The sequence below is a fragment of the Neoarius graeffei genome, chromosome 16 (assembly GCF_027579695.1).
Source record: "Neoarius graeffei isolate fNeoGra1 chromosome 16, fNeoGra1.pri, whole genome shotgun sequence".
Taxonomy (NCBI): Eukaryota; Metazoa; Chordata; class Actinopteri; order Siluriformes; family Ariidae; genus Neoarius; species Neoarius graeffei.
The window spans coordinates 58367226-58393332 of record NC_083584.1 but is presented as its reverse complement, the minus strand read 5'-3'; the positions used below and the strand labels follow the sequence as shown (position 1 = coordinate 58393332).

General features: G+C 44.0%; 1 protein-coding gene across 1 annotated transcript in view; it reads right to left on the bottom strand.

The window, feature by feature from the left end:
- Positions 1-25825, bottom strand: part of LOC132900144 (zinc finger FYVE domain-containing protein 1-like) — a 58607-nt gene extending 32782 nt beyond the window's left edge. The window contains exon 1 of the mRNA XM_060942174.1: positions 25712-25825. Coding sequence (XP_060798157.1) covers positions 25712-25825 — 114 coding nt within the window. The remainder of the gene's footprint in view (positions 1-25711) is intronic.
- Positions 25826-26107: the final 282 nt, after the last annotated feature.

The following is a 26107-nucleotide window of genomic DNA, read 5'->3' as shown; positions in this document are numbered from 1 at the left end:
TATGATTGGAGTGGTGGACAAAGCTGTTGGCACTCGGACTGTGGACATTCAGAACTTTAACCACAAAATGGTTGTTATCTCGGAGCAGCTTTCAGCTTTGCAAGGAATACGTTTTTCGGAGATCAATTTGAATTTGAATAGAATGGACAGATATGGACGAGCGGTGTGGACGTGCAAAGACTGCGTCTGGAAAGACCAAACAATTTATATCTTATCGACATTCGGGTCCCTGAGACAGCACCAGCCTCGGTTCAGGCCGTTGCTGGGACAACATTTCCCCCTGAAGGTCACTGCCGGGAGACACTCTCGCGTTCCTTCTCTAACTTTCCGCGGTCGCCATTTTTACCCCCAGTGTGACAAACGGGTGCGTGACCAGCGCCTTCATGGCTGCAGGAGCGGACGGCTGCTTGCTTGCGCTGGATTACCTCCTCCCCTCCCCCCTCAAGTCCTGTGTTTAAAGTGTACTTGTGTTGTTGTGTGCTTATGTGCAAAGGTTTTTTAAATGTTCCCACACTGTACTCCTGGCAGGAGCATAGTGGGGGGGGGGTTCTTTTTTCCTTATCTCTCCTCATGTTGTGTTTCCTTTTTATCTTCATCCCTGTCTTCCTGTCCTGTCTACCCTATGTCAACTGTATGTTGTATATGTACGGACAGGTTGACGGCTAATTTCGCTGGTACATGTGACTAGTGACAATAAAGGGCATCATCATCATCAAAAATATCTATTCGAGATAAGAAGAAATAGTATACCAGTGTTCTACTAATTATCAATGACTGACGTTTTTCCTGACACAGATATTTTCATTGGCCTAAAATTGGTGGACGGATGTGACAGATTAATTGACTAAACCATCAGATAGTAAAAGTCTCATACCGTATATTCGCTCTTTCATGCACAGAAATGAGAAAAGATACTACATATATCATTTATAATTTACCATTAACACAAAATTCCTTTAGGTATTAATTTCTATTGAATTTTTCCCAACAATAACACCATCACGAGAAACTGGCAGAAAACAAAGTCAATATTCTATTTGCATAATACATGGAATCCATAGGTTGAGAATATTGTTGCCATTTATGAACAGGCACTGTATTTGACTAATATTAATTATTTGAAACTCTTCAACTGAACTATAAAGGACACTGAAAGAAATTATAAAAATTGGTGGACGGATGTGACAATGGATGATTATTCCATTACAATATTAGTAACAAACTTATACCTACTGTAGTTAGTTGTGTACAAATATTAATGCAGTAAATCCAAAATTTAAAAATAAATAAATAAATCAGGAACAAAAAGTCGACGGACATGACAAATACGGAAGCAGCGAGAGGCCCTTCATATAATCCTTTTTTATATTCACCTTGTTATCCCGAGATAACGACATAATTAATTCAGGATCTCGAGAAAACAAAACCGTTATTTCGAGATCTCGAGAAAACAAAACAATTATTCCGTGATCTCAAGAAAACAAAACAATTATTTCTTGATCTCGAGTAAACAGCTGAGAAATGGTTCATTCAGGTACGCCAAGAGACTTGTGATTGTAATGTATGCTCATTCTACTATGTGTGTTCTATGACTTATGTCCCTATGCAGTACCCGTAGAATTAGTACTTATATCTCCATGGTAACCATTCTGGCTCGTGAACAATAAAGTTGACAGCTGAGACTTGATCCACGTACGTGTCGTGTCGCTGACAAAAGGAATATATTACATGGTGTCAGAAGTACTTAAGAACAGAAACTGTGAGATAAATGGCTTTGTCACAGTTTGAACATCCCAGCATTGATTGGGACGCTTCCGATTTATATCAGGAGTTTGAAAGATTCCATAGTCACATCACCTTCATCCTAGATGGTCCCCTCTCTGATCTAACGGCTAAACAGCAAGCAGGATGGCTGGGAACCTGGATCGGACAACAAGGCAGAGAAGTCTACAAGACGCTAGCCTGGGCTGAGGGAGAAAAAGAAGACCCATCTAAGGTACTGGACAAGTTTGCCAACTACATCAGACCTCATAAGAATAAGAGGATTGCTAGGCACCGTTTTAAACAACGTAAACAAGGGCCAACGGAAAGTTTCGATAACTTCATGAAGGATTTGCGGCTAATTCTGATGGACTGCGAATACACTGAACCTGACAATATGCTAATCGACGCTATTGTCGCTGGAGTGAGAGAGAAACGAGTCCAAGAGCGGTTGCTCGAAAAAGGCGAGGATCTCACCTTAAGTAAAGCCATTGAAATCCCTCAGCAGTACGAAGTGTCCGTGAAACAAATGAAAATAGTCAGAGAGGAAGACTCACAAATATCATCTGTGTCAGTTAAACCCAAGTACAACCCGCAAAGTAAGAAAATGCCATCCAAAGCAAGCTCTACTTACCGTAAACCAGCATCAGTTATGACAAAAACCTGTACCAAGTGTGGAAAAGACCCGCAGCACAAGTGGAACCAAGGCAAGTGTCCAGCGAAAGGCTCTGTGTGTTCCTACTGTCACAAGCCAAATCATTGGGTGGCTGTGTGCAACAAGCGTGGAGTCAACACTGTGAGTACTGAGTTACACCAAGATTCACCAGATGATGAGGAAATTCTGTGTATAAGCCTGATGCAGCTTGATAACACACACAACAGTGACAAGTGGGTAGTTGAATTAGAAATCCTGTCTAAAACAGTGTTATTCAGAATTGACACAGGAGCTAAGTGCAACACATTGACATTGGACAGTTATCAGTCACTTGGCCACACAGGTGAACTGCAACCCTCTGGTGTAGTGCTCCGCTCCTACTCAAACCACCGCCTGAAGCCAGTAGCAGCTGTGAACCTGCAGATTTCATCACCAAAAGCCAAATTCGCCGCAGTGTTTGAAATACTGGAAATAGCACAGGAGAATGTGCTCAGTGGTGCTACAGCTGAGGCGTTGGGGCTGATCGCGCGCCTTGACCTGCTGGCCAGTGCTGGACCTGGAGGCAGTACAGAGTGTATTCCTGCTGGACTCGACCACTTCCCAGAGCTGAGCCGCACCACTGGAACGCTGCCAGGTAAATACACCATAAAGCTGGAACTAGGTGCAAGAGGTGTAGTTCATCCTGTGCGCAGGCAACCGGCCACTCTGAGAGAGAAGATCATCGGAAAGCTGCACGAGATGGAAAATGACGGCTACATCACAAAGGTGGAACAACCAACAGAGTGGGTGAGCTCCATGGTAGCAGCAGTGAGGAACGGCAAATTCAGGATCTGCATAGACCCGAGTGACCTGAACAAAGTCATCAAGAGAGAACACCACCCCATGCGCACTGTTGAGGAGGTAGTTTCGATGATTCCAGGCACCCAGGTCTTCTCAGTGCTAGACGCCAAGTCAGGATTCCTGCAGATAGAGCTGGATGAGCCGTCCTCCTTCCTCACCACCTTCAACACACCCATCGGTCGGTTCAGGTGGCTGAGACTGCCTTTCGGCATTAAATGCACACCTGAGATCTTCCAGCGCATCATGGACCAGATGCTCGAGGGTGTGCCTGGAGCCATTAGCGTGATGGACGACATCCTCATCGCGTCCCCCACCGTCCAAGAACACGATGCAATCCTGCGCAGAGTGGTGGAGAGGGCCACGAGCTACAACCTGAAGCTGAACTTCAACAAGTGCCACATACGCCAGTCATCAATGTCATACGTAGGGCACATGATAACAGCTGATGGACTGAGACCTGACCCGGCGAAAGTGGACGCTGTGCAGAGAATGCCCCCACCATCAGATAAGGAAGGTGTGCACCGCTTCTTAGGCTTTGTGACCTATCTGTCAAAATTTATCCCCAATCTCAGTGAAGGGATGCGCCACTACGTCAGCTCCTAAAGAGAGATGTGGAGTTTCAGTGGCAGCCAGCTCAGCAACAGGCATTTGACAGATTGAAAGAACTGTGCACACACCCTCCTGTACTGAAGTACTTTGACCCTGCAAAACCAGTCGTGATCTTCTGTGATGCCAGCAGCTTTGGACTCGGAGCAGTTATACTGCAGGACGACCAGCCAATTGCCTTCTCCTCTAGATCACTGACGGATGTAGAAATGCGCTACGCACAAATTGAAAAAGAAATGCTCTCCATCGTCCACGCCTGCACAAAGTTCCACAACTACATCCTGGGAACGCATGTCACAGTGTTCAGTGATCACAAACCTCTCGAAGACATATTCAAGAAACCACTGTTGTCAACTCCGATGCGAATACAACGAATGCGTCTTCGGCTGCAGTGGTATGATTTGACTGTCAAGTACAGAAGAGGTAAAGACATGGAACTCCCTGACACGCTGTCCAGAGCACAGTTGCCAGACAGAACAACAGAGATGGATGGCCTGGAGTGCATCTCCATGCTGAACTTCGTCTCTGTCAGCGATCAGAAGTACGCGGAACTACAAGCACGGACAGAGGAAGAGCTTAGTTGTCTACAACAGGTCATTCAGAGTGGATGGCCAGAGCACAGGCGTGAAGTGCCTGTCTCCGTTCAGCCGTATTGGGACTCCAGAAGCCAGCTTGCTTTGTCTGATGGAATCATCTACAAAGGCCTGCAAATAGTAGTACCCCCCACTATGCGTGAGCACATACTGAGACTCATCCATCAGTCACACATGGGAATAGTCAAAAGCAAACAGCGAACTCGTGAGACCCTCTACTGGCCTGGTATGAGTGCACAGATCGAAGAAGTCATCAGAAACTGCAGCCTCTGTGCAGATTTTCAGAACAAACTTCCAAGAGAGCCACTCAAGCCAACAGAAACACCCGAGCTGCCCTTTGAGGAGGTAGCATCTGATCTCTTTGAATTTGAGGATCAGCAGTACATACTGGTCGTGGACTACTACTCCAAATTCATTGAAGTCAACAAACTGAGAGACACATGCAGTCGCATGGTCATAGAGACACTGAAAGCACAGTTTGGCAGGCACGACATCCCTGCAACCATGCGCACTGACAATGGTCCACAGTACTCTTCAGAGGAGTTCTGAGAATTCTGCAAGAGCTACAGCATCCAGCACGTTACATCGTCACCTCACACACCACACTCAAATGGAGAAGCAGAGCGTGCTGTGCAGACTGTCAAGAGGCTCTGGCGCAAAGCACCCAACAAACACCTTGCCCTGCTGGACTACAGAACCACTCCCCTTGAGTCAGTAGGCCTCTCACCAGCCCAGCTACTCATGGGAAGGAGACCACGCAATAATCTACCAACAGCTTGTCGACTCCTTGCTCCAACAGCCTATGACCCCCTGAAAGTCAAGTGCCTGCTAGATCAAACCAAGGACATTCAAAAGCACCACCATGATTGCAAGAAAGCAGGTAAACCTCGCGTTGATCTCAAGCCAGGAGATGAAGTCAGAATGCAGCCCTTTCCTGGTAGCCACACATGGACACCAGCTGTTGTGGTCCGACAGCACAGTGCTCCCTGATCCTTTGTGGTGAGCAGCGGAGACAAGCAGTACCGTCGTACACTGTAAAAAAAGAATAGTCGAGAATACTTGAAATTTCAAGGCAACAGTCTGCATTAAGAATTTTATGTTTTGCCAACGATGTATGCCCATGATAATCCAAACTATGATAACACTGTTATCTTTATTAAGAATTCTTAATTAAGTCAATTTTCAATTCCTCATTCTGCCAACATAGATTTCTCTTTTTGCTGAACAGTGGCATTCACAGTAGTACAAAAAGGCAATTGAGGTTCTCACAATTTTTGGGGGGGCTTTTTTTACCTTTATTTGGATAGGATAGTGTAGAGACAGGAAATGAGCAGGAGAGAGAGACAGAGAAGGAAATGACCTCAGGTCGGAATCGAACCCGGGTCCCCAGACTTATGGTATGGCGCCTTATCCACCTGAGCCACGACAACACGAGCTTCAACTGGAGAGAGAACCACATTGCCCAGCCCTTGCATTTGGGAGAGGAAACCCCGTGTCTTGGTCATTAAGAGCATGTGCTGAATAAACACCTGTGGCAATTATGTATTTTCAATTCAGATTATTCACTATTGCATATTTACACATCATTGAGGTGCACCCTATCAGTTTGATGTGGATTTTTCTGTTCGTTAATAATTATTCATATTTTCTTGTCCATTCAATTGTGAATATGGAATTACTTGAACAAAGCATAATTCTATTTTTTAGAATTATCCACATCAAGAAAAATCCACATCAAACTGATAGGGTGCACCTCAATGATGTGTAAATATACAATAGTGAATAATCTGAATTGAAAATACATAATTGTCACAGGTGTTTATTCAGCGCTGTTAGGGTTTTGCTGGGATTCGAACCTGGTTCGTTGGTGTGATAATCCAGCAAACCCCCACTAGGCCACCAGGGGGATGACTCAAATGCAGAGGCGTGAGGCGGAAGTAGAAAAAGAATCAAAAGGTTTATTTAAACTATATACACTATATACAGGGCAAAACAAAAGACAAAAAAAAAACCAAAGAGTATAATCCAAAAGAAAAGCAAAGTGCAAAAATTCAAAAGCTAAGAAGATCAAAAAACACAGTACAAAGGAAACTGGAGATAAACATAACAGCACAAAGACTCCGTGACAAGAGGACTGAACTCAGGGGTATAAATACACAAACTAATTAAGGACACAGGTGAAGATAATTAGGACTAACACAAACACAAAACACAGGAACAGTGGCGGCCTCTAGAGGCCAAAATAAACACGACATGAAAAGGAAATAACAGCGGCCTCTAGAGGCCAAAACAGTCCTAGTCCTAACAGGACCCCCCCCTCTAGGAGCGTCTCCTGACGTTCCCAGGGCGATCCGGATGGGCCGAATGGAAGTCCCGACATAGTTCTTTATCAAGGACATCCCGAGCAGGAACCCAGCAGCGCTCCTCAGGACCATAGCCCTCCCAGTCCACCAGATATTGCAACCCGCCGCGGACCCGGCGGGAGTCAAGCAGGCGATTCACAGTGAACACAGTCTGCCCCTGGAAGATGCGGGGGGGTGGGGGGTTCCTAGGGGCAGGGGCATACGTAGACGTCAGTACGGGCCGTAACAGGGAAACATGGAAAGTGGGGTTGATCCTCAGAGTCCGGGGCAACTGGAGCCGGTAGGAGACAGGGTTCACCCTGCGCACCACCTTGAAGGGGCCAATGTAGCGAGGAGCAAGCTTGCGGTTCTCCACCCGCAGTGGAAGGTCCTTAGTGGACAGCCAAACACGCTGCCCAGGGCGGAAAGCGTGTGCAGGTCTTCTATGGCGGTTGGCCTGAGTCTGGTTGGTTCTGGAGGTCTGTATGAGGGTCTTCCTGACCTTGCTCCAGGTCTTGCGACACCGTCTCACATATTGGTTGACCGAGGGCACCCCCGCGTCCTCCTCCTGGTCCGGGAACAGAGGTGGCTGGAACCCGAATTGGCACTGGAATGGCGACAGCTTGGTGGCCGATGACTGCAGGGTGTTGTGGGCGTACTCCGCCCATGGCAGCCAGGTGCTCCACGATGTCGGGTTATCCATAGCCAGGCCTCGCAGGGTGGTTTCCAGGTCCTGGTTGAGCCTCTCCGTCTGACCATTGGACTGTGGGTGAAACCCAGAGGAGAGGCTGGCAGTGGCTCCGATGACCTTGCAGAACCCGTGCCACACTCGGGAGGAGAACTGGGGCCCTCGGTCTGAGACGATGTCCTGTGGAAGACCAAAGACTCGGAAGACATGATTAAACAAAAGTTTCGCAGTTTCAAGAGCAGAGGGGAGTTTGCACAGTGGTATGAAGCGGCAGGCCTTGGAGAATCTGTCAACTAAGACCAAAATGACCGTGTTACCTTGTGACTCAGGGAGACCCGTGATAAAGTCGACTGCCACGTGGGACCAGGGACGCCGGGGAATGGTCAGAGGATGCAGGAGACCCTGGGGACGCTGTCGTGGGTTCTTGGTTCTGGTGCAAACCTCACAGGACAGGACAAATGACCTTACTTCCTTCTCCATGTTAGGCCACCAGAAGCGTCTTTTCAGGAAGTCCAGGGTCCTCCGAGCTCCCGGGTGGGCGGTGAGAGGGGAAGAGTGACCCCACTGGAGAACCTTGGCCCGGGCTTGATGTGGGACGTACAAGAGGCCTGGTGGCCCCGTCCCAGGACCGGGGTCCTGGCGTTGGGCTCGTCGGACAGCCTCCTCAATACCCCAGCGGACAGGGGCCACAATCCGGGACACAGGGATAATAGGCCCGACTTCATTCTCCCTGTTAGTGGCAGAGAACAGTCTGGACAGTGCGTCAGGTTTGGTGTTCTTGGAGCCGGGGCGGTATGAGAGGGTGAAGTCAAACCGACTGAAAAACAGGGCCCACCTAGCCTGTCGAGGGTTCAGTCTCTTGGCTTGCTGGAGGTACTCCAGGTTCTTGTGGTCAGTCCAAACCAGGAATGGATGTTGTGCTCCCTCCAGCCAGTGCCTCCACTCCTCAAGGGCCAGTTTGACCGCTAGCAGTTCTCGATCCCCCACATCGTACCGGGACTCAGCAGGACTCAGGCGGTGGGAGAAGTAAGCGCAGGGGTGCAGCTTTCCTTCCGAACGTTGAGAGAGCACCGCGCCGACACCACTGTCCGAGGCGTCCACCTCCACGATGAATGGTTGGGAGGTGTCCGGGAGAACCAGAATGGGTGCCGTGCAGAAGCGGTCCTTGAGGTCTTTGAACGCCTTTTCTGCCTGAGGAGACCAGCCATAAGATCCACCTGTCCCTTTGGTGAGGTCTGACATGGGTACTGCCACAGAACTGAAGTTCCTGATGAACTTGCGGTAGAAGTTAACGAATCCTAAGAACCGCTGAACCTCCTTAACGGACTTGGGAGTAGGCCAATCCCGGACGGCCAGGGTCTTGGCAGGGTCCATTTGGAGTTGGCCTGTCCGTACAATAAATCCCAGAAAGGAGACCTCGGGAACATGAAATTCGCATTTCTGGGCCTTGGCGAACAGATTGTTCTGTAGCAGCCTCTGGAGAACCTGGCGGACATGGTGGCGGTGCTCCTGCACGGTCTTGGAAAAGATAAGGATGTCGTCGAGGTAGACAAAAACGTATAGGTTAATCATGTCCCTTAAGACGTCGTTGATTAGGGCCTGAAAAACAGCTGGTGCGTTGGTGAGTCCGAAGGGCATCACCTGGTATTCGTAGTGCCCAGACGGGGTGTTAAAGGCAGTCTTCCACTCGTCTCCCTGTCGGATACGGATGAGGTGGTATGCGTTCCGTAGGTCCAACTTGGTGAAGACGGTGGCGCCTTGGAGCAGGTCGAAAGCTGTGGACATCAGCGGAAGGGGATATCGGTTGCGCACAGTGATCTTATTCAGGCCCCTGTAATCAATACATGGTCGGAGCCCCCCATCCTTCTTGCCGACAAAGAAGAAGCCGGCTCCAGCAGGTGAAGTGGAGGGTCGAATAAACCCAGAGACCAGGGCATCTTTGAGGTATTCCTCCATGGCCTTGCGTTCTGGCTGAGAGAGTGAAAACAGTCTGCCACGAGGAGGGGTAGTCCCAGGGAGCAAGTCGATGGCACAGTCGTAGGCCCGGTGCGGAGGAAGAACGGCGGCCCTGCTCTTGCTGAATACCTCCTTGAGATCCCAGTACTCTGTGGGAACTTGAGATAACTCGGTGAGATCAGGGGGCTCGGCAGGAGACACAGGAGAGCTAGAGAGCAGACAAGAGGCATGGCATGCAGGGCCCCATTCCACAACCTGGCTTGTTACCCAGTCTATGCGAGGGTTGTGGCGAGTAAGCCAAGGAAGGCCTAGAATAACTGGGAACTCAGGTGAAGGAATCAGGTGCAGGGATATTTCTTCCTTGTGACCTTGAGACTGGAGGAAAACTGGAGAAGTAACTTGGGTGACTCTTCCATCACCTAACGCTTGGCCATCGAGGGCAGACACAGACAGTGGGACTTCAAGAGGTGCAGTCGGAATATTGATGCTTTGGGCGAAGTGAATATCCATAAAGTTCCCAGCCGCCCCTGAGTCTATCAAAGCTTGACAAGAGTGGACAGACTCACCCCAGGAGATGGAGACCGGGATGTAGATTCCTTGGCCAGGGAGTCCGGGAGAGAGGGTAGGCCCCGTCACAACCCTCCCTCGGCTGGACGGGGCGGTCCTTTTCCCAAGAGTTCGGGACATGATGCTCGGAAGTGACCAGGCTTGCCACAGTAGATGCAGCACTTGTCCCTCCTTCTGCGCTCCCTCTCAGATGCGGAGAGGCGAGTACGACCCACTTGCATGGGTTCTGGACAGTCACTGAAGGAGGTAGACGGTCTCCAGGTAGAGGTAGGGAGGCTGGGGGGGCTCAAGGCTTGGTGGCGTTCTCTCATCCTGTTGTCCAGACGAATAGCATGTGAGATGAGGGTTTCGAGGTCACTTGGGCATCCAATAGAGGCCAGACCGTCCTTGATGGGGTCAGACAGACCATGGTGGAAGGCTGACACCAGGGCAGTCTCGTTCCATCCACTTACTGCTGCGAGTGTTCGGAACGAGATGGCGTAATCTGCGACGCTTCCTCCTTGCCGGATGGACATGAGCTTTCGGGCTGCGTCGGTACTGATGTCTGCCTGATCGAAGACCCGAAGCATCTCTTCAGAAAACAGCTGGAAATCAAAGCACTCAGGTCCCTGTCTTTGCCAGATAGCAGTAGCCCAGGCTCGCGCCTTACCAGCTAATAAGGTGATCACAAAGGCAATCTTGCGGCGATCCGTAGTGTAGGTGGTAGGCTGAAGCTCAAAGGTGAGTTGACACTGGGTAAGGAACTCTCGGCACTCACTGTGCTTGCCGTCATACCTCTGTGGTGCAGGAAGGCTGGGTTCGCGAGGTGAAGAAGGCAGCATTGCAGGAGGCACTGGAGCAGGAGTGGGAGCTGGATCAGGAGCAGGAGATGCAGGCAGAGATGTCAGCTGTGCCAGGGTTTTCCCAATTTGCTGAAGCAGTTCCTCGTGGCGAGCGAGGGCCTCACGTTGGCTGGTGAGCGTACGTCCATGAGCGTCCATGGTCGCTCCGAAGCGTGTCAAAGCTGCCATAATTCCCTGAAGGTTGGCCGGGTAGACAGTTGAAGCAGCCTCTGCTGAGTCGGTCATGACGGAGTCTTTCTGTTAGGGTTTTGCTGGGATTCGAACCTGGTTCGTTGGTGTGATAATCCAGCAAACCCCCACTAGGCCACCAGGGGGATGACTCAAATGCAGAGGCGTGAGGCGGAAGTAGAAAAAGAATCAAAAGGTTTATTTAAACTATATACACTATATACAGGGCAAAACAAAAGACAAAAAAAAACCAAAGAGTATAATCCAAAAGAAAAGCAAAGTGCAAAAATTCAAAAGCTAAGAAGATCAAAAAACACAGTACAAAGGAAACTGGAGATAAACATAACAGCACAAAGACTCCGTGACAAGAGGACTGAACTCAGGGGTATAAATACACAAACTAATTAAGGACACAGGTGAAGATAATTAGGACTAACACAAACACAAAACACAGGAACAGTGGCGGCCTCTAGAGGCCAAAATAAACACGACATGAAAAGGAAATAACAGCGGCCTCTAGAGGCCAAAACAGTCCTAGTCCTAACAAGCGCATGCTCTGAATGACCAAGACACGTGGTTTCCTCTCCCAAATGCAAGGGCTGGGCAATGTGGTTCTCTCTTCGGTTGAAGTTCATGTTGTCGTGGCTCAGGTGGATAAGGTGCCATACCATAAATCTGGGGGCCTGGGTTTGATTCCGACCTGAGGTCATTTCCTGATCTCTCTCCTGCTCATTTCCTGTCTCTACACTGTCCTATCCAAATAAAGGTGAAAAAAGCCCCCCCAAAAATTGTGATAACCTCAATTGCCTTTTTGTACTACTGTGAATGCCACTGTTCAGCAAAAAGAGAAATCTATGTTGGCAGAATGAGGAATTGAAAATTGACTTAATTAAGAATTCTTAATAAAGATAACAGTGTTATCATAGTTTGGATTATCATGGGCACATCGTTGGCAAAACATAAAATTCTTAATGCAGACTGTTGCCTTGAAATTTCAAGTATTCTCAACTATTCTTTTTTACAGTGTACCAGCCAGCATCTCCGCCACAGCACCCCAGCTGCCAACTGTTCCCGGCACTGGATGCAGGAAGAGCCATGGACTGAGCCACCAGACCATGCTGCAAGTGAGAAGCTGTCCCCCACTCCATCTGAGCAGCCTCATTCCCCTCCCAGACAACATGTGAGCCATGGCCAGGCTCGACCAGGTGAACTGTACATCACCCGGAGAGGCAGAACTGTCAAGCCGCCTAACAGACTGACTTTGTAGGTCATGTAGGTTAGGAATAGGTGTGGTAAAGACACCTACGGAAGTGAAGTGCTAGTAACCTCTCCTTCCTAGTTATTGTTGTTACAGTGTTACTAAGTGTTTATTATTCTTTACTTGTTTATTTAAAACACTTAGATAAATACAGTTTAATACAGTAGCAAATAAATAAATGATATATAGTATAAATAAATAAACATAGATGGCAACGAATTAATACACGAATAAGTCCAAAGTTTATTTTGATAGATACTAGTAATTTTTTTTTTAAATTATACTATATGCCTTCTCATTTGTTAAGAAGGGAGATGTAATGTATGCTCATTCTACTATGTGTGTTCTATGACTTATGTCCCTATGCAGTACCTGTAGAATTAGTACTTATATCTCCATGGTAACCATTCTGACTCGTGAACAATAAAGTTGACAGCTGAGACTTGATCCACGTACGTGTCGTGTCGCTGACAAAAGGAATATATTACAGTGATATGCTGACTTTGGGGTTATTTCTCATTCTGTATAGACGTTTCTGCTCTGTTACATGTCCGCCAATTTCTAAGTCTTCGTTGTCTGACCCACAGGGGGCGCAGCTCTGCTAGAAATCTCAGCTGTTTTCTCGAGATCACAGAATAATTGTCTTGTTTTCTTGAGATCTCGAATTAGTTGTGTTGTTTTCTCGAGATCCTGAATTAATTATGTCGTTATCTCGGGATAACAAGGTGAATAAAAAAAGATTATATGAAGGGCCTCTCGCGGCTTCCGTACATAAATGTTACGGAAATATTGTTCTGCTGCATTTATGTACATCAAGAGATGACTGCTGTCTGGAGAACTTGCATTCCATCGTTTTTACTGCATTTCCTCATATAAATGAAAACATACATTTTACTGAAATGCTGCTAAATTTTAGTTTACTGCTTCATTTTGAAAAGCTACAATTAAAAAATAAAAACGAAAAGTGCCACATTTGGGTTATAAATATACAGATGAGGTTTTCATGATTGATGGTTCAACTAGCAACGCCTGTAAAAAAATTAATAATATATCTGCATATTAAATCCCATATTTCATAAATATCAGTGATTTCTGTAATATAGCAGCTTTTATATTTACAACAAATTATCACTTGGCCAAACGTGACATGAAAACGTATGCCTTAGTGGGTCAGAAAGAGACTTTTCAGATCTGAAGTAAAACAAACTACAGCTTTCTGCAACTCACAGCTTCTGGAAATACGCATAATGTCACCGTAGATGTATATAATGTAGGGCTGTTGAAGTTAACACGTTATTAGTGCGTTAACGCAATTTAACTTGATCGCGATTAAAAAAAAATGATGGCGTTATCGCAGGGTATTTAAACAACAGTGAATTGGGCTCATCTTGGTAAGGAACAATGCAGATTTTCGCGGGTGACTAGCATGCAAAATAAAGGTAGTTATAACATTAACTTTGTGGTAAAACGTAGTTCTACAACTTGTCAAATAAACCCGCAATATATCTATATCTATATATCTATATTTATATAGATATTTATAAAGTGTATATATGGTATATAGTGTGTATATATATATTTTTTGTAATTATATATTTATATAAATATTTATGAAGTGTATATATGGTATATATATAAATTATATATTTATATAGATATTTATGAAGTGTATATATGGTATAGGGCGGCACGGTGGTGTAGTGGTTAGCGCTGTCGCCTCACAGCAAGAAGGTCCTGGGTTCGAGCCCCGGGGCCGGCGAGGGCCTTTCTGTGTGGAGTTTGCATGTTCTCCCCGTGTCCGCGTGGGTTTCCTCCGGGTGCTCCGGTTTCCCCCACAGTCCAAAGACATGCAGGTTAGGTTAACTGGTGACTCTAAATTGACCGTAGGTGTGAATGTGAGTGTGAATGGTTGTCTGTGTCTATGTGTCAGCCCTGCGATGACCTGGCAACTTGTCCAGGGTGTACCCCGCCTTTCGCCCGTAGTCAGCTGGGATAGGCTCCAGCTTGCCTGCGACCCTGTAGAAGGATAAAGCGGCTAGAGATAATGAGATGATATATGGTATATAGTATACCATATATATATATAAATTATATATTTATATATATGTTTATGAAGTGTATATATATATATATATATATATTTTTTTTTTTTGTAATTATATATTTATATAGATATTCATGAAGTGTATATATGGTTTATATTTTTATAGGTGTATTAATGTAGTTTGGATTTCGGGGTAGTTAAAAAGGGGTGGGAAATTAAAAAAGTATTGTACTTCTTCCCACTCCTTTTTCGAACAATGTGCGGTGTATTGTAATGTCTTAGCTCTTTATGTTATTTTATTTAGTTATTTTTTTGTCACTTTCTCGTTGTCTTTCTTTTGTATGTACAAATAGTTACATACATTTTTTTTATACATGTTCAAAATAAAAATAAATTCATTCATTCAGTCAAATGTATTTGAGTACAATTTAAACAGATGTTTAAAGATTAATCGCGATTAACTACATAATTTTATGAGATTAATCGCAATTAAAATTTTTAATCGTTTGACAGCCCTAATATAATAATATAAAATACACACACACGCTCACACACACGTACAGTGGGGAAAACAAGTATTTGATCCCTTGCTGATTTTGTTGGTTTGGCCACGTGTAGTCTAACATGCTGAGACAGAATATCACAAAGAAAATCAAGAAAGCGACTTTAAAGAATTTGTATTAATTTATTTGCATTTTATTGAGGAAAATAAGTATTTGAACCCTCTTGCCAAAAGGACTTAGTACTTTGTGGCAAACCCCTTATTAGCAAGCACAAAGGTCAGACTTTTTTTGTAGTTGATGACCAGGTTTCTGTACATATTAGGAGGAATTTTGGTCCACTCTTCTTTGCAAATGACCTCTAAATCATCAAGATTCCGTGGCTGTCGCTTGGCAACTCTGAGCTTCAGCTCTCTCCATAGATTTTCTATAGGATTCAGAGACTGGCTGGGCCACTCCATGACCTTGATATGTTTCTTCTTCAGCCATTCCTTGGTTGCCTTGGCTGTATGCTTTGGGTCATTATCCTGCTGGAAGACCCATCCATGACCCATTTTAAGCTTCCTGGCAGAGGGAAGGAGGTTTTCACTTAGGATTTTACGGTACATGGCTCCGTCCATCCTCCCATTGATACGGTGAAGTAGCCCTGTGCCCTGTGCAGAAAAACACCCCCAAAGCATAATGTTACCACCTCCATGCTTGACAGTGGGGATGGTGTTCTTGGGGTCATAAGCAGCATGTCTCTCCCTCCAGACACGACGGGTTGAATTGATGCCAAAGAGCTCAATTTTGGTCTCATCTGACCATAACACCTTCACCCAGTCACTCTCCAAGTCATTCAGATGTTCATTGGCAAAGTTCAGGCGGGCCTGCACATATGCTTTCTTAAGCAGGGGTACTTTGCGAGCACTGCAAGATGTTAGACCATTGCGGTGTAAAGTGTAACCAACTGTTTGCTTGGTGACTGTGATCCCAGCTGCTTTAAGATCATCCACTAACTCTGCCCGTGTTGTATTAGGTCTATTTCTCACCGTTCTCATGATCCTGGAAACCCCACGAGGTGAGATCTTGTTTGGAGCCCCAGACCTAGGTCGATTGATGATCATGTTGTGAGTCTTGTACTTGCGCACAATTGCACCAACAGTTGTCACCTTAACGCCCAGCTTCTTGCTAATGGTTTTGTAGCCCATACCGGTCTTGTGCAGGTCTACAATCTTCTCCCTTAAATCCACAGAAAGCTCTTTAGTCTTTCCCATGTTGGAGAGTTTGGAGTCTGACAAACTGATTGATTCTGTGGCCAGGTGGCTTTTATACAAGTCATTAATGATATCAGGTGTCTTCAATTTAGGTGACAAGGTAATTTGGAGAGTCTAACTTGTCTGTATTAACAAGAACTCTTGATGGTTACTAGGGGATCAAATACTTCTTTTTCTCAATAAAATACAAATAAATTAATATAGATATTTAAAAGTTATTTTCTGGATTTTCTTTTTGATATTCTGTCTCCACATGTTAGAATACACCTACCATTAAAATTACAGACTGATCAAGTCTTTCTTAGTGGGTAAACCAACAAAATCAGCAAGGGATCAAATACTTGTTTTCCCCACTGTATATATAAAATATAATTACATGATAGTCATAGAGAATTGATATCTGAATAGTTGAAGTAATAATTAATATACAGTGTAAAAGGAAGCAAGATAATCAATTTATATTGAAGAGGGGTGGGATTAATTAAGCTTTTACTTCAGCCCACTCCTTTTCAGACATGTAAACTCAAAACTGCTTAGTGCATCCTTGTTTGTATTTTTCTTTTGTTTTGATATCATGATTACTACCTATATTATTTATGGTTTATTTTCTAATTTAGTGGCTTTTTACATGTTCTTGTTGCAAAGGCTGTTTTGCTTTTCTTGTTTTCTGTTCATTTATTCATTATGCTTGGGTGTCCCATTAATTAAAATTATCCATTGAGATATAAGAATGGTACCCTGAGCAAATCTTAGCCCTATTATAAACCTTGTTAAGAACTAATAAGAGCAAACTGCAGTGTTATTATAAAGGGAATAAAAATGTGCAGTTCTCGGAAAACAAATCAACTGCAAGGTTGCACAGTAACACTGCTTCATCACATTACTGCTGATGATTAGTTTCCCATTACAGCATGCCCTAAAAATTAATTTTCTAATTTTACTATTTTTTTGCATTGACTTAACACTGTTTCTTTTGTCATGTTTAATAAGAATAAAGATAGTACCTTGCTTTATCTGGCCTCCACTGTGGAAAAGTTTTTTGATTACAATTCAAATGCTTTTGTAAAATTGATTTCTATATAAAATAACGACATCATGAAGAATTAAAGCCCCTCCTTCACAGATGAGTGAAAATATTGAATAAATTTCCTCTTTTTGATTGCTTGGGTTAAAAATGCCAAGTTATGATGACTGAATTGATTATTCACTTAAATATGAATAATATGATACATTTTGGGGATTTGATATGGCGAAATAGGACACAATGGAAAAATCAAGAACACACCGGAAAGATGAGAATAACGGCGGTGGTAAAAGAACAGCGACTGTACCGGCTGAAGGTCGTGCGGGTCTCTGCTGCGGCGCGAGAGCAACGGAACATCACTACCGCACCGGACGGTAGAGCCCTGCACTCCTGCGGGAGTCCCGCGGGACTCGCCGCAAAGCAGTGCGGCGCGGGACAAATTTTGAAAGCTCATTGCGGGCGCGGGCGGGACTGGAAGTGCACATATGCGAGCGCGGGCGGGAGCGGGAGTGCACATATGTGGCGCGGGCGAGAGCGGTGATAAGCTGCAGTCCCGCTAACTAAAAATGTGTTTGAAATAAAATGTATAAATTATTAATTTATGTCTATCATATATAATTTGTGCTGGATACTTCATTTGGCATGAATAAAAACATTTTAAGATGCCTTAATTTGCAGAGAGAGTTAGATTGCCAGAGGAATGGTATCGATCACCCTAACGGGAAATCCTTTGATCGCTCTAATGACTCGCAGTTAACACCCAACTAGCAAGAGAACCATGAATTAAGTGATTTACTTGTTGCGTTAGTCTACAACTTTAGTCAGAGAGACATGTTACACAGTGACAGTAGGCTTGACTCAATACTATCCCAGAAATCCTTCCTGTAATATGCAAATTTGGCCGCCTCTGATTGGACAGCCAAATTTGCATATTACAGGAAGGATTTCTGGGATAGTATTGAGTCAAGCCTACTGTCACTGTGTAACATGTCTCTCTGACTAAAGTTGTAGACTAACTCAAGCAGTAAATCAATTCACTTCTCTTACTCGTTCTGCTTTGTAATAAAAAAAACACCAACAACCCACCATTGATACAAAGCAAGCACATTCACTTTTTTATGCTGATCAGAGAATTACAATGGTTTCTCATATGATAAAAATGTGTGATTCGCGATTAAATATTTTAATTGTTTGGCAGTACTAATTATTATTATTAGATACAGTACATGCTGAATTCAGAAACAAGGTAAATAATAACAAACGTGAACATGAGCTGAAATCCACTCAAAGTAGGGGGCGGGGCACCATCACGCTGTGTCAAGACAAAAACTTTCCTGAGAAATAACGCGAATGTCTGCATCATGTGGGATTTGCGGCGGGAGCGGGACAAAATATGGCAGGCGCGAGCGGGAGCGGGACTGAAAATCATAATTTTTTTGTGGGCGTGGGCGGGCAGGGCTCGAAATTAACTTTTTTTCTTTGTGTCCCCCAGTGGTCCCGAATTCTGTGTTGTATTGTCCCGAATGGAAGCAATAGTGTCCCCATTTTTTTCCTCTCTGAAATAACCAGTGGTTAATATTATCATATGAAGTTACTATTATATTTGTAACTATGCGATTTTGAACCCTTTATATCATTTTTACAATAAGTCACAAAACACAAGTGACACATGTCCTATACATCATCTACTTCAAAATTACAGTTATTGCATTTTCAGTTTATTAAACTTTGGCGATCTCACTGTATGAATAGATACCCGTTTATTTAAAGGGGCCAACTAGCTCATTCAGAAAATGTTTCAACTCACTACATCTGCAGTACACTTTAGTTGAAAATAAGACCCCTTTTATGTTCATTTCATCTACTTATACCTTGAATATCTGTTGGCATTTATAAGCCCAACTTATCATTTTCACCATTACCGTTATCCATTTTTATGTAATATACCTGTTGCCCCATTCAGAGATGTTTTGAAAGCCATCAGCCATAACATCAATAGATGCAATGCCCTTGAGCAAGGCACCTACCCCAACATTGCTGCAGGGACTGTAACACTGTAAAAAACCGTAAAGTCACTTTGGATAAAAGTGTCATATCATATAAGTGCAAACAAAGCAATGTAATCCAAGTTTTTTTTATTGTAACCTTTAGTCATAGAAATCATTTACATTATTTACAGTGCTTAATTTCATTTTCTTTGACCTAGATAAATTTCCCATTCATTTCTATGGAATTATTTGAAAAACTACACACATTTTCAAACATCCGCTGCTCTGGCATGCTTTCACCTAGAGACATGATTCAAACTTTAAAACATAGAGAAACTTCTCCTCTGTGGATCTGGCATTCAACTTTTTGCTAGGTTCTATACTTTTGGATCAGTCCCAGCTCAAACACCATGTGGGTACCTGGAGAAATTCCGGCTTTATAATGGGTGTTTATTGCGTTACACACCAATGGAGCTCGTTAAGTTATGGCCCTTTTCCACTACCCTTTTTCAGCTCACTTCAGCTCGCTTCAGCTCACTTCAGCCCGACACGGCTCGCGTTTCGACTACCAAAAACCAGCACGACTCAGCTCGTTTCAGCCCTGCTTAGCCCCTAAAACTCGCACCATTTTGGAGTGGGGCTGAAGCGAGCCAAACCGTGCCGAGTGAGGCTGGGGGCATGAGCAGACACTCCCCTGTGCACTGATTGGTGGGGAGGAGTGTCCTCACATGCCCACACATGCCCCACAAGCGCGCTGGGATCTGTAAACACCGCAAACCCGGAAGAAGAATTACGAGAATTTCTGAAGCCTTATGCGCCTCGCCTCATCTATACGCTCTTGCCAGTATCTGTCCGCGTTGTCGGTGACAACAAGCCACAGCACCAAGACCAGCAACACTAACGACTCCATGTCCTCCATGTTTATTGTTTACTATCCGGGTTGTGAGACTACCGCTTAAAAGCTCACTGATGTCACTGTTTGCGCTGCTTAACGACATCACCTGACGTCCACCCACTTTCGCTAACTCCACCCAATGTGTCCACCCACTTCCAGCCAGCACGGTTCAGCGTGGTTGTAGTCGAAATGCAACTCCAACAGCCCCGCTCAGCCCGACTCAGCACGGCACGGCTCAGCCCGACTCAGCCGCGTTTGTAGTGGAAAAGCGGCATTAGAGTGTAGAGAGCTTGGAAAAATAGCTCAAACTTTCTCATTTAAACTGTGTTTTCAGCCCCAATTTTCACTCTACACACACAATTTTCTCAAAAGTAGTAGTCACACTTGTCCTGATTCACACAATGTGTCTACCTACACGATAGGACTTGCAGTTTTTGAATGAGAAGCCTGAAAGTGAGGAGAGGACAGGCGCGCAGCCCCATAGACTGCCATTATAAACGTGGCTGCGCTTTGACTGTTAAATCAGAAAAGCCACTCGTTTTTAACTCGCTCTAGTGTCCTCAATTTTTACACTACAGACAAAAAAAGTACATCAGTGTGTTCAGGAGACCCTTGTGGCAATCAATGTGAAATAAGTTTGTGAATATCTCCTTCCGTTTTCGTGTAAACCCCCGTTGTTTGGAGGGAGCACTCTGACGGAAAGCTGCCCTTTTTGTGTGCCCCTCCCCCACCCGCATGCTGAGCAGAGAGAGACAAAAATACAGTCCAGCTCAGCTCCGGCAACTGTGACTGCTACGCGCACTGCATCACTCTCACGATTTCCCCCGGGGGAATTGTCATCTCTAGATCTATTTTTTTCCATTGTCCCGGGATTGTCCCAGATATGATAATTTTGTGTCCCGATGACATTTTTTATGGTCCCCGGGACATCGGGACACCGTTAGTTTCGAGCACTGCGGGCGGGGGGCGAGAGTGGGACTGAAAATCATAATTCTTTGCGGGCACGGGGGGGAGTGGGACTGCACAATGCGGGCGCGGGCGGGGGCGGGAGCGGGACTGAAAAATCCGACCCGCGCAGACCTCTACCGGACGGAGCGCGAGGCGGGGGCGGGGCAAAATGACTGGCCGCAGATTCTATCAAAAGTTCAATCTAAATTGACCATGGTTGCAAAATATTGGCCAAAAATATGCAAACACTACGAAATATGAAAGTAAGATGAAAAAGAAACATTCTATTGCCTTATACTGCAAAACTAAAACAAAATAAAACTGTCAACTCACCTTTTCAGTGATAACGTCCGAACAGATCACTCGTGTAACAGAAAGACCGCAAATGGAAGCACGATCAACTTCTAACTGTTGGAGTGGAAAATTCCATTCTACACATGCAAATTGTTAATGTGTGTCCTTCCCCGCACACAAATAACACGCTACGGTAAAAAATAGACCACAACTCATTTTATAGCTCAGAAATTCATACAAGGCCAGCTACCATCGTAACATATTCTGTAAGAAACATATTCTATACCTAACTTTCAGCTTTCGTTTTAAAAAACAAAATTGCAGATTTATAACTACATTTATATATGGCGTAGTGATTTTAAGTTACTACTTTTGGTGAGGTAGTGACCTTGAGCCTGAGGCTTTCCGTTTAGATCAAAACACACGATGGTATTGGTTTCGGGTCTGCGGAAAATGGAGTTATGACGGTGATGAAATATTTTGCATGATGTTTTATTACGGTTATGATTATTCTGTGAGCGCACCAATCCTTAGGTGTATAAAGTTACAACTTAAAATACAATTAGTGATGACTGTAGACTTTTCAGTGGACTACAACCTTTTTAAGGGAACGCGATGCAGTCAACCATTTATCATGTCCCAGATCAAGCCGCCATTTTTCCACAAATTTGTAGAATTTTTGCCAAATTCTGAATAGAGTATTCTATTCACATCAAAGATTTAGTTTTATCTGCATTATTTCTTTCATCATTTTATTTCAAATTAAAAGCAACATCACCATTCAAAACCGTATAGTTTATTGACTGAGTATATTTAGTGGGGGACCCCCACAGCACCCAGTTTCTGAGACAGACCCATATATATATACACACAGTACCAGTCAAAAGTTTGGAAACACCCTCTAATTCAGTGGTTTTTCATTATTTTTAAAATTTTCTGAATTGTAGATTAATACTAAAAAGTCAGACATTATGAAGAAATATATATGGAATTATTTGGTAAACAAAAACGTGTTAATCAAACCAGAATGTGTTTTATATTTTAGAGTCTTCAAAGTAGGCACCTTTTGCTTAGATGACAGCTTTGCACATCTTGGCATTTTCTCAGTCAGCTTTACGAGGTAGTCACCTGGAATGGCTTTCAGTTTACAGCTGTGCCTTGTCAAAAGTTAATTTCTTGACCTCTTAATGTGTTTGAGACCATCAGTTGTGTTGTGAAGAGGTAGAGTAGGTATACAGTGACTGGCCCTATTTGAGTACTGTTCTAATCCATATTATGCCAAGAACTACTCAACTAAGTAAAGAAAAATGACAGTCCATCATTGCTTTAAGAAATGAAGGTCAGTCAGTCCGACAAATTTCAAGAACTTTGAAAGTATCCCCAGGTGCAGTCACAAAGACCATCAAACGTTATGATGAAACTGGCTCTCATCAGGACCGCCCCAGGAAAGGAAGACCTAGGGTTACCTCTGTTGCACAGGATAAGTTCATCAGAGTTACCAGCCTCAAAAACCACAAGTTAACAGCACCCCAGATAAGAGCCCACCTAAATGCTTCACAGAGTTCAAGTAGCACACACACATCTCAACATCAACTGTTCAGAGAAGACTGCGGGAATCTGGACTTTATGGCCAAATTGCTGCAAAGAAGCCACTTCTAAGGAAGAACAACAAGAGGAAGAGAATAGCTTGGGCCAAGGAATGGACATTAGACCAGTGGAAATCTGTCCTTTGGTCTGATGAGTCCAAATTTGAGATTTTTGGTTCCAATCGCCATGTCTTTGTAAGACGCAGAAAAGGTGAGCGGATGGTTCCTACATGTGTGGTTCCCACAGTGAAGTATGGAGGAGGAAGTGTGATGGTATGGGGGTGCTTTGCTGGTGACACTGTTGGCGATTTATTCAAAATCGAAGGCACACTTAACCAGCATGGCTACCACAGCATTCTGCAACGACATGCCATCCCATCTGGTTTGCGCTTAGTGGGCCCATCATTTGTCTTTCAACAGGACAATGACCCAAAACACACCTCTAGGCTACTGTATGTAAGGGCTATTTGACCAAGAAGGAGGGCGATGGAGTGCTTCGTCAGATGACGTGGCCTCCACAATCACCTGATCTAAACCCAATTGAGATGGTTTGAGATGAGTTGGACCGCAGAGTAAAGGCAAAGCAGCCAACAAGTGCTCAGCATCTCTGGGAACTCCTTCAAGACTGTTGGAAAACCATTTCGAGTGATGACCTCATGAAGCTGATTGAGAGAATGTCAAGAGTGTGCAAAGCTGTAATCAAAGCAAAAGGTGCCTACTTTGAAGAATCTAAAACCTAAAACATATTTTGGTTTGATTATCATTTTAAAGTTTACTAAATGATTCCTTACATGTTGCTGCATAGTCTGGATGACTTCAGTATTAATTTACAATGTACAACCCCGATTCCAAAAAAGTTGGGACAAAGTACAAATTGTAAATAAAAATGGAATGCAATAATTTACAACTCTCAAAAACTGATATTGTATTCACAATAGAACATAGACAACATATCAAATGTCGAAAGTGAGACATTTTGAAATTTCATGCCAAATATTGGCTCATTTGAAATTTCATGACAGCAACACATCTCAAAAAAGTTGGGACAGGGGCAATAAGAGGCTGGAAAAGTTAAAGGTACAAAAAAGGAACAGCTGGAGGACCAAATTGCAACTCATTAGGTCAATTGGCAATAGGTTATTAACATGACTGGGTATAAAAAGAACATCTTGGAGTGGCAGCGGCTCTCAGAAGTAAAGATGGGAAGAGGATCACCAATCCCCCTAATTCTGAGCCGACAAATAGTGAAGCAATATCAGAAAGGAGTTCAACAGTGTAAAATTGCAAAGAGTTTGAACATATCATCATCATCTACAGTGCATATCATCATCAAAAGATTCAGAGAATCTGGGAGAATCTCTGTGCGTAAGGGTCAAGGCCAGAAGACCATACTGGGTGCCCGTGATCTTCGGGCCCTTAGACGGCACTGCATCACATACAGGCATGCTTCTGTATTGGAAATCACAAAATGGACTCAGGAATATTTCCAGAGAACATTATCTGTGAACACAATTCACCGTGCCATCCGCCGTTGCCAGCTAAAACTCTATAGTTCAAAGAAGAAGCCGTATCTAAACATGATCCAGAAGCACAGACGTCTTCTCTGGGCCAAGGCTCATTTAAAATGGACTGTGGCAAAGTGGAAAACTGTTCTGTGGTCAGACGAATCAAAATGTGAAGTTCTTTATGGAAATCAGGGACGCCGTGTAATTCGGACTAAAGAGGAGAAGGATGACCCAAGTTGTTGTCAACGCTCAGTTCAGAAGCCTGCATCTCTGATGGTATGGAGTTGCATTAGTGCTTGTGGCATGGGCAGCTTCCACATCTGGAAAGACACCATCAATGCTGAAAGGTATATCCAGGTTCTAGAGCAACATATGCTCCCATCCAGACGACGTCTCTTTCAGGGAAGACCTTGCATTTTCCAACATGACAATGCCAAACCACATACTGCATCAATTACAGCATCATGGCTGCATAGAAGAAGGGTCCGGGTACTGAACTGGCCAGCCTGCAGTCCAGATCTTTCACCCATAGAAAACATTTGGCGCATCATAAAACGGAAGATATGACAAAAAAGACCTAAGACAGTTGAGCAACTAGAATCCTACATTAGACAAGAATGGGTTAACATTCCTATCCCTAAACTTGAGCAACTTGTCTCCTCAGTCCCCAGATGTTTACAGACTGTTGTAAAGAGAAAAGGGGATGTCTCACAGTGGTAAACATGGCCTTGTCCCAACTTTTTTGAGATGTGTTGTTGTCATGAGATTTAAAATCACCTAATTTTTCTCTTTAAATGATACATTTTCTCAGTTTAAACATTTCATCTATGTTCTATTCTGAATAAAATATGGAATTTTGAAACTTCCACATCATTGCATTCCGTTTTTATTTACAGTTTGTACTTTGTCCCAACTTTTTTGGAATCCGGGTTGTAGGAAAAAAATAAAATCACCGAATTTGAAGGTGTTTCCAAAAACTTTTGACTGGTACTGTATATAAAATCAAAGTGTAGGTGTATGGTTTATATACACAGACAAAATAATCATCAATGAGTGACGAGATGGAAACGTCACAGATTAATTTACAGCTGGAGATCTGAATACTTTAACCCAGTCGTGTTCCAGATTCTTTTGTTGTCAGTTTTGAGAGAAATCTCTCAATCACTGACTTTATGGTCGACATCAGTAACACACTTTTGGTGTCTGAAGTTAAAATACTCAAGTTTAAAGCTTTAAATCACCACCACATGGCAGTTTGTTTTGTTCCTGACTGAGTTTATCACACTTCCTTAAATCTCTCATCAGATATTTCTGTGTAATTACAAAAACGGTGTTTTAATGTTAACTAGCTTTGATGCTAACAGGATGCGCACTTCATGACACATTAACATTTACCTGCAGGGTTTCATTTTCATCGATAAGGAGAAAACTCCTTCCGCTCTCCTTCTCTTCTTCCTTCAACTGACCAAGAGACACTTCTTCCATCTCCTTCAGTAACATCTCCGACATTATTACACAATTTTAACCATCTCACACACACCAAACAACCTCCAGAATGTTATTGTTCTTGCTGGTAGTGAAAGTGCGCTGACTGTAAACACTTCCGCTTCCAAGGTCTTCTTCGTCTTCGTCACAGTGGTTACCAAACTGTGGGTGGTAGAAAAGGGCAACTGGACTTGCTTGAAGATTCTTGAAAACGTTTCACCTCTCGTCCGAAAGACTCCCTCAGTTCTGTCTGACTAATAGGGAGTATCAGATATTTATCCTTTCCTGGATCAGAATCAGAATTCT